The 9,428-nt window shown below is 35.8% G+C and overlaps 1 protein-coding gene across 1 annotated transcript; it reads right to left on the bottom strand.

Annotated features, from left to right (window-relative positions):
* Positions 1-273: 273 nt before the first annotated feature.
* Positions 274-2,467, bottom strand: LOC306874062 (high mobility group protein B2-like). Its single transcript, XM_079423784.1, has 5 exons — positions 2,292-2,467; positions 1,452-1,610; positions 1,140-1,288; positions 874-1,048; positions 274-795 (listed from the first exon to the last, which is right to left on the bottom strand). Exons 2-5 carry the CDS (start codon positions 1,596-1,598, stop codon positions 628-630), a joined length of 639 nt encoding a protein of 212 aa, XP_079279910.1. The 5' UTR covers positions 1,599-1,610; positions 2,292-2,467; the 3' UTR covers positions 274-627.
* Positions 2,468-9,428: the final 6,961 nt, after the last annotated feature.

Here is a 9,428-nt window from a genome sequence, read left to right as displayed (position 1 = left end):
AGGAGCACATACAGAACAGCTTTAAGAGTTTGAAAACCAAAGCAGAACGGAATGGAAACTAAAAGGTTTAGTTCAGTAACCGCTTACTAAACCCCCCCCCAAAAACAGTTTTTAGCATTTAGCCTAGTCTTAGTATTTTTATATATATATATATATATATATATATATCAATAATCTTAGTTACTCAACTAAGCAGCACTAGCTGCTAGGAACTTGGACACGGTATGACAACAGAAATTCTGCAAAATTGCACACACTGAAAAGGGGAATTGGTCATAATATACAAAGTTTAATAAAAAAAAAAAAAATTCAGTCTCAACAAATTCACAACTTTAAAGCTTGTTTTAAAAGTTGACACTACACAAATCCAAATTTTTCCTTTTGTCTTAAAAATGGCAGTAGAAATAATATCGAACAGGGAAAAGAAACCAAAGAAGCCACAGCTATCAAGACAAAAAGCAGTGCTAAAAAAAAAAAAAAAAAACCCACTTACATTTACAAAACAGCACATGACCTCAATATGTATTAAACTATACACATTTCTGTACATGTATTGAAAATTTAAATGCCAAAAAATGCATTCACGTTGTTTTGCAAACAACTCAGCTCAAGTTTTCCTGATAAGTTTTAATCGTCATCATCATCCTCGTCGTCCTCATCCTCTTCTACATCATCCTCTTCCTCATCATCATCATCATCATCATCAGCTTCAACCTTCTTTCCTGTTGGCCGGCCAGGTCCACCCTTCTTGCCACCATCTGCTTTTACTCCTTTGGCGCGATACGCAGCAACATCCTGGTTGGAAATTGTGTGTTAATATGAGAAAAACAGCAAATTGTTATTGGAAGTACCTAAAATTGGGCCAACCGTTACCTTTTCATACTTCTCCTTGAGCTTCATGGCCTTCTGCTCATATGGAGACTTTTCCTTTGGTGAAAGTTTGGACCACGCTTCCCCAAGCTTCTTTGCAATGTCACCAATAGAGATGCCAGGGTTGTCGCTCTTCACCTTTGGGCGATGGTCAGAGCAGAAAACAAAAAACGCAGATCTGATGAGAGAGGAGAGGAATAATAAAAAAAAAAAATTAGACTTAAGTCAAAACATAAGAAATCTCATGGGTTTATTTGTGCACTACTCACGGGGGTCTCTTGGGAGCATTTGGATCCTTCTTCTTTTTCCCTCCCACTGCACCTTTAGGAGGCACGTAGTTTTTCATCTCCCGGTCATAGCGGACCTTATCGGTTTTGGCCATTTCCTCAAACTTGCCCTTCTCCTTTGAGGACACGGTCTGAAAAACATGAGACTATGATTAGGTTCTGCCAGGCGCAGTGTGTGGCTCTTTATCCTCATTCACTTGGGTAACAGATGCGTCGTGTAATTCTGCCCCGCCCCCTCCCTAACAACAACCACCACCCCCCGGAAAAACATTGCAGCCCTTATGTTCAACTCACCTTCCATCTTTCAGAGCACTTCTTGGAGAACTCTGCAAAGTTCACCGAGGTCCCTGGGTTTTTCTTCTTATGTTCCTCCCGGCAGGTTTGCACAAAGAACGCGTAAGAGGACGTCTTTCCCCTGGGTTTAGTAGGATCTTTACCCATGGCTGTGATATGCTAAAAAGTGATAAAAACACCAAAAACTTAAACAAGAAAAAATAACCAGCAGTATGTATTAGTCAAAACCCCGTTCAGGTGTCGTTTTGTATGCTGGTAAAGCAACAGAGAAACGGTCGCTCACTAAACTCTAGTTAATCCGATCAAGTTCCTGCTTCGTTTCCACCAGATCACTCAACTAGAACAATAAGCGGCCCTCCATTTTGTTTTCCCGCCTAAACTGCAGGAAATATGCTCTAGAATGTCTGTCGACAGCAAATGGTTTCAGATTCTACGCGTTTAAACGAAAACAAACCCACCAAATTAGCCAGGCACACTACTTCGTAGGACTTTGAGCTGCTTCGGGCTCAGGACACAGGCACGACCTCAAACTCCAGCCGGTCATGGCTGCTCTTAACTTCACAACAGCACTAAGCTGCTCAAATCCAGGAAAACCTAACGTGTGCGTTCACTAAATTAACAAAACTACAGCGAAGACGAGAACTCTTCTTTTCATAAACAACACTCTAACGTTACTTAATTTGAACTAAAATAGTAGTAAAGTCTTAGGTTTCGTGATAAAATGCTTAATTCGAACAATAAATAATCACAATCATCTTTCTTAGACTCGCTCGATAAAAGCTCCATTAAAAAATAAATAAATTCTAAAAACACTTTCCAGATAAACCAAGACATGCTTACCTATAATCAGCCTCAACTGCTCGAGCTCGGCAAAACGTACGTAACCTTCTCGTAAACTGTTTTGTCGCTTTGCTGCAGGGCGCACAAACTTGATTAAATGCCCATAGACTCCACCCTCAGAGCTCTCGTCTTATTGGTTGGGACAAGTTCAAATTTGAATCGGCAACGTTCTGGGCAAGTATAGGTCTCTGCAGCAAAGTAATGGGAGTTACCAGATCGGGGCGTTTTTAGACCATGTGTCCTGATTGGCTGACGTCATAGTGATGGTAGGTTTAGGGGTGGGGTTAGGTAAGGGGGATCATTTTGTTTGTATGATTGAGAAACTCCCAGCAGTTTGAAAACACCCACAAATTCAGAAACGCCCTCTTTTACTCTGCAGAGACCTCAATCTCGTTCTGGGAGCGGTATAGAATTCCCATTGGCTGTCTATGACCGCAGTCAAGTTTCTTTATGAAAATTACTGATCTTGTCGGCTATTGGTTGAACTGGGGATTTAAAATAATGAGCGGCAAGTCTTTGAATCAGGAAAAGCACATCCGTTTTATTCTTATTTTGAAACGACTGTCAGAAACCAATATGAATAAGTTACATACGCTGAGTGAAAGTATTTGAGGGATGATCTCCCTGCCAAACAAATCACATTCAGGTTTTGTGGTAAAGTTTGTAATGATTCAAACAATGTCGCGCCATGTGGACAAAAGCTGACGTGTGTGTAGATTCACCCCCTCATACGTTAAAGTGTATGTTACAACCATCCCATGGCTATTTTTCAAGTACTTTTCACCCACTTTGTCTGTTATATGCCTTAAGCTGTACTTAAGTTTAGCTGTACTATGTTTTTGTATTTTCTACCAAGATTTGGAGCTTGAAAAAAATGTGTATATATATATATATATATATATATATATATATATATATATATATATATATATATGTTTTATATTACATACACGCACACAAACACATATATATATATATATATATACACACACACATGTGTATATATAAATATATATTGCTGTTCAAGAAACGTTTATTATTATTACTATTATCAATATTTTTCAGGTTTCTTTGTTGAATAGAAAGATCCAAAGATCAGCATTTATCTGAAATAAAAAGCTTTTGTAACATTATAGTATATATAAAAAAAATCCCTTATTTTGGGGATGGAGTCCGGGAAATCTCCCTTATTTTCAATGTTCAATGTTGACAGCTATGCATTATACACCAGGGCTGTCCAAACTCGGTGTCCTGCAGAGTTTAGCTCCAACTTGCCTCAACACACCTGCATGGACGCTTCTAGTATGCCTTGATTAACTGTTTCAGTGTTTAATTCAGGTTGGAGCTAAACTAAACACCGGCCCTCCAGGACCGAGTTTGGACACCCCTGCACTATACCATTCAAAAGTTTGGAGTCAGTATAATTATTATAATTTATTTATTTGGTAAAGAAATTATAGAAATTAATACTTTTATTTAGCAAGGCTTTAAATTGATCAAAAGTGATGATAAAGACCTTTATAATGTCACAAAAGATTTCTATTTCAGATAAATGCTGCTCTTCTGAACTTTCTATTCATCCAAGAAAGCTGAAACAATTCTACTCAACTGTTTTCAACATCATAATAATATAAAATGTTTTTTGAGCAGATTTCTGAAGGATCATGTGACTAATGATACTAAAAAATTAGCTTCAGCTTTGAAATCACAGGAATAAATAACATTTTAAAATATATTCAAATAGAAAATAGTTATTTTAAATAGTAAAAATATTTTAAAAATTTACAGTTTTTTTCTGTTCGAATCAAATAAATGCAGGCTTGGTGAGCAGAAGAGACTTCTTTAAAACACATTAAAAATCTTACTGTTCAAAAACTTTTTACAGGTAGATCATGTGCATATATATATATATATATATATATATATATATATATATTTATACAACAGTTTGTTCTGGTTCTCACATCTGATTATAGATCAGTGGTTTATCTACGTTTTGTCGATCTAGTGTCATGGCGGATATATCCACTATAATTTAAAAATAATACTGTTTTGTGTCACGGAATGCAGTTTTAAGCATTTTTTCGGCGAGAATGTGCTTGCTTGGACTTAAAGGATGCGGTTTGTTAATAAAGATAAGGTCTATTTGAACATTTGCTTCAACGTTTTCAGAGACAGGATCTCCAGCGGTTCAGCGGCAGTTCAGCGCTCATTACACCCGCAGAGAGCGCCTCACCGCGGCCAGATCTTCTGGAATTTACCGCTGGCTCTAATGTCTCTATAGGCTACTGGTTAAACACACGAGATATCATTCGTGTTGGGTAAATCTAACCAGTCTTTGGTCTCATTAAACTATTATTTGTTCCAAAGCAAATAGTTTAGGCAAAAGTTGATCATTTATGTAAATTCAATGCTGTATATCGCGGTGCCTTTGCTTACGGTTGACTGAATTGCCTAGCAACTTTTATGATGACTGTTGTTGTTGTTTATTAAATATGATTATTCAATTATTAGTATTTTATATAAATAATAATAGTATTCATGGTGCGTGTGTTCGTGATTGTGATTTTAGTTACATTAATCTACCATTAGACGGCGACAACAGACTGTTTTTATGAGTCAGCACTGCAATAAACACGTTTACTTAGAAAAATAAACGCTTTTCTAAACGGAAGTTATTTTTACTTTCAACAACAGCTTGATGCAGCTCACAAATGCACTAAGGAGCGATGTCATCAGAAATCAATGAAAGGATATTGACGTCCAAACAAAGATAACGCTTTCCTCAGTGGACATTTAAACTTAATTGCAAGTTAAGTAACTTTGGGAGAATGTGATGCCTGTATCAGATGCAGGCAATCAGAGTCGCTCAGTCCATCTCTCTCATAATGCTTATTTAATACAGCAAGCTTTTACGACAGTAATACAATAAGTTTTCAATGAAGCTACTCACAGTTCCTTCGTTACTAGTTCTAAAGTGACGTTTTGGAATTAGTAATGGAGGCTTGGGTTGAGCTGTTCAACTGTCCACTTTAGATTTAAATCCGTGGCGGAAGAAAATAGTCCTGCGGCCTCGTGCACATATATATATATATATATATATATATATATATATATAATTTGTGCCAGTGTTAATATCATAAAACACTAATACATGTAAATGTGCCAATGCAATTAAAAAAAAAGAAAAAGAAAAAGGATAGGCAGTTTATTTAGCCTAGCTGAAATCTTATTATGGGCACTTGGGCAGCTTAAGCCAGTTCCATGCACTGTGTAGCGATAAAGATTGATTGTAGCAAACACCCTCAGTTTCTCTGTTCAGATAACTAAAGGCCAGGGGGAGGGGGGGCAACTGGAACTTAAATGTGTATGAAGAACGAGGGCAGTATAACAAAAGGAAGCGTTTTATATGAACACAAATTGTGTATTTATGCAAACTTTCTAAATATTACTAAAATTACACAAACATCTGATATCTTTGTACAAAATTACAAATTTTAGATGTAACTCTGATGGAGGACTAAATGAGGACATCAGCATGAATTAGCATGACACTGTTACCAGCGATGTTTGAGCATGAAAACAACACCTCACATTCTCCTGAATCACTTCTCTCCACCTTTAGCCATTGGATTTGAATAGGTTAAGACAATTGAAGTGTAAAACAGTTCTGGAGAATTAGCCAAATGGCTCTGTAAGTACCCTGAGCACAAAAGGCATGATTGAAAGGCTGATTAATGTCTGAACTGTGGTCAAATAAGAGGACTGAGTAGACCGATTGGCTACATGGCAAGGACACATTTAATTAAATGTGAAATTCTGTAGTAGAAAAACAGTTGGTTTTCTGGTCTTTGTTATTCTTTGTTATACTTAACTTTTTGTTGTGGACTCATGGAGTTTGAACTTTGAAAATCTGTCATTCTTTAGACTTGCACAAATCGTATAGAACAGGTGAAACATTGTGCTATTATCTCTCTTCTGTAACATGCTCTTCCTTTTAGATTTGTACATGAAGCATATCCTGTTTGTATCTGTGGTGCGGTGCTGTTAGAGTGCTCCAAGATCTGGCAAGAGCAGACATGCTGATACAAACCAAAACAATACTCTTTTTGGAAATGTGAAGAGTGCTATAATTAGTTGTCTTTTTGCAGGATTGTATCACATATATGCTGTAAAAAAATTTATCATGGGTCTTGTAATTTTCATTTAAAAAAATAAGATGATAATTAAAAAGTGCATTTTATTAAATAAATTGGGGTTCGGTGTTGTATAGAAAGTATTGAGAGATACGTTTTCCTCTTTTTTTTTTTTTTTAGGAACTTAAGAAGTTTTGAGGTTTTATTCAACTGAAAAAAAAAAATTAAGGAAAGAAGCCTACCTATTTATTTTAAGAGAATTAAATTAATTCTGCCATTTTATTTTTGATTTCCTGCATGCTTTGCATATGGCTGGATAAGGAAAGTAAATATTGAAATTAAGTGTTCTTTATGTGTTTTTGACATCTATTAATGTTTAATGTTCAGTTATGTTTAACATTTGAAAGAGTTTCTGTTATGTTGAAGTTTCTATCATTACCATAGGGCTTATGGTTATGGATAACTGCATGTACTGAGGCATGATGTTTTGTTCAATGAGCAGTAACTTTGCTAATGCTAGTGCAGTAATGTTTTTTCCTACTTGAGGTGTCTGGTCGTATACACTTTTAATTGTACAAAATAATTCAGTCAAATATAAACAGGCCTTACTCAAAATCATAGACTTTTGAAAATCAACTTAAAATAAATGAGTACATTTCACTAATAATATTAAATTCATTGTGTCATAGATTAAATAATTTAAGAGATTTTACATGATTTATTAAGGTAGATTGCATTAAATAAATAAAGCCTTAAAAACTACACAAAATATGGATAATATTGTTACCATATATATATATATATATATATATATATATATATGTGTGTGTGTGTGTGTGTGTAAAGTGCTGCTTGAACGTTTGTGAACCCTTAAGTTTAAAATGTTCTATTTCTGCATAAATATGATCCAAAACATCATCAGATTTCATATACAGTCATGGTCAAAATTATTGGCACCCTTGGTAAATATGATCAAAGAAGGCTGTGAAAATTAATCTGCATTGTTAATCCTTTTGATCTTTTATAAAAGAAAAATCACAAATATCTAACCTTTCATTTGATAAGAACTTAAAATGGGGGGAAATATCATTATGAAATGTTTTTCTCTAATAAACATTGGTCACAATTAACGGCACCCTTTTATTCAACAGATCTAAATGTTCTCCTATAATACCTGATGAAGTTAGAGAACACCTGACAAGAGATCAGAGACCATTCCTTCATCCAGAATCACTCCAGATCCTTCAGATTCCCAGCTCCATGACGGTGCTTCTTCTCTTCAGTTCACAACTCATTTTCTACGGGGTTCAGGTCAGAGGAGTGGCCATAGCAGAAGCTTGGTTTTGTGCACAGTGACCCACTTTTGTGTTGTTTTTGAGGTTTGTGTTTGGATTATTGTTCAGTGTGAAGATCCAAACATGGCCCATTTTAAGATTTCTAACAGAGTCAGTCACTTATTGATTTTTTATCTGTTGGTATTTGATAGAATCCATGATGCCATGTGTCTAAACAAGATGTCCAGGACCTCCAGCAGAAATATAGATTAGATTATATTCAACTTTATTGTCATTGCACATGTAAGGTACAGGGCAACGAAATGCAGTTAGCATCTAACCAGATGGTATAGGCCCACAACACCAAAAAACAGCAGTATATTTCATTGTACACATGGGGTACTTCTTATCCCTGTGTTCACCAAACCCATCTTGAGTGTTTGCTGCTAAAAAGCTATTTTTTTTGTTTCATCTGACCATAGTTCCAGTCGTGTCTGATAACTGAATATGCTGTAGTTTATTTTTGGATGAGCGAGGATAATTTTTCTTGAAACTCTCCCAAACAACATGTGGTGATGTAGGCGTTGTTTGACAATTTTTTTTAAGGTTTTCTGACCATGAGACTCAACTATTTTCTGCTATTCTCCAGCTGTGGTCCTTGGAGAGTCTTTAGCCACTCAAACGCTCCTTCTCACCGTGCATTAGGACAATATAGACACATGTCCTCTTCCAGGCAGATTCATAACATTTTCTGCTGATTGGAAATTCTTAATTATTGCCTTGATGGTTGAAATGGGAATTGTCACTTTTCACATTTGTGAAGCTCAGTTATCTTTTGCTGCACATCAGAAATATATTATTTGGTTTTTCTCATTGTGATGGGTGATTATGGAAATGTGGGCTTTGTTTTCCCTCCTATTTATATTTCTGTGAAACAGGAAGCCACGTCTGGATAATTTCATGATCATAATCACCCTGGAGTGCTCAAAATTTTAAATATGAATGGGAATATACTTCAGAGATAGTTTACTCATAAGAATTTCTAGGGGTACCAATAATTGTGTCCAACGTGTATTTTCCCCCATTTTTAATTGTTTTAGTTCAATGAAAGGTTAGATTTTTGTGATTTTTTTTAAAATAAAAGATTAATAATGAAGGTATGTTTTCAGAGCTTTCTTTGATCATATTTACCAAGGGTGCCAATAATTCTGACCATGACTGTAAGTCCTGAATGTAGACAAAGAGAACTGAATCAAACAAGTGAGAGAAAAATATTTTATTTATTGAGAAAAATGATCCAGTGTTACATACCTGTGCGTTGCAAAAGTATGTGAATCTTTGCTTTCAATATCTGGTGTGACCCCCTTTTGCTGCAGTAACTGAAGATAAAGTTTCTTGTAAATGCTGATCATTATACTTACATCAGAACTACTTAAACTCTGTGATGTTGGTGGGTTTCCTCCTATGAACTGCTTGCTTAGGTCCTTCCATAACATTTTAATTGGATTAAGGTCTGGACTTTGACTCAGCCATTCCAAGACATTAACTTTGTTCTTCTTTAATCATTCTTTGGTAGAATGACTTGTGTGCTTGGGGTTGTTGTCTTGCTGCATGACCCATGTTCTCTTGAGACTCTGTTCTTAAACAGATGTCCTGACGTTTTCCTTTAGAATTTGCTGGTATAATTCAGAATTCATTGTTCCATCAATGATGGCAGGCTGTCTTGG

The sequence above is a fragment of the Barbus barbus genome (assembly GCF_936440315.1).
Source record: "Barbus barbus genome assembly, chromosome: 8".
Taxonomy (NCBI): domain Eukaryota; kingdom Metazoa; phylum Chordata; class Actinopteri; order Cypriniformes; family Cyprinidae; genus Barbus; species Barbus barbus.
This window is presented reverse-complemented; position numbering and strand designations above follow the sequence as displayed.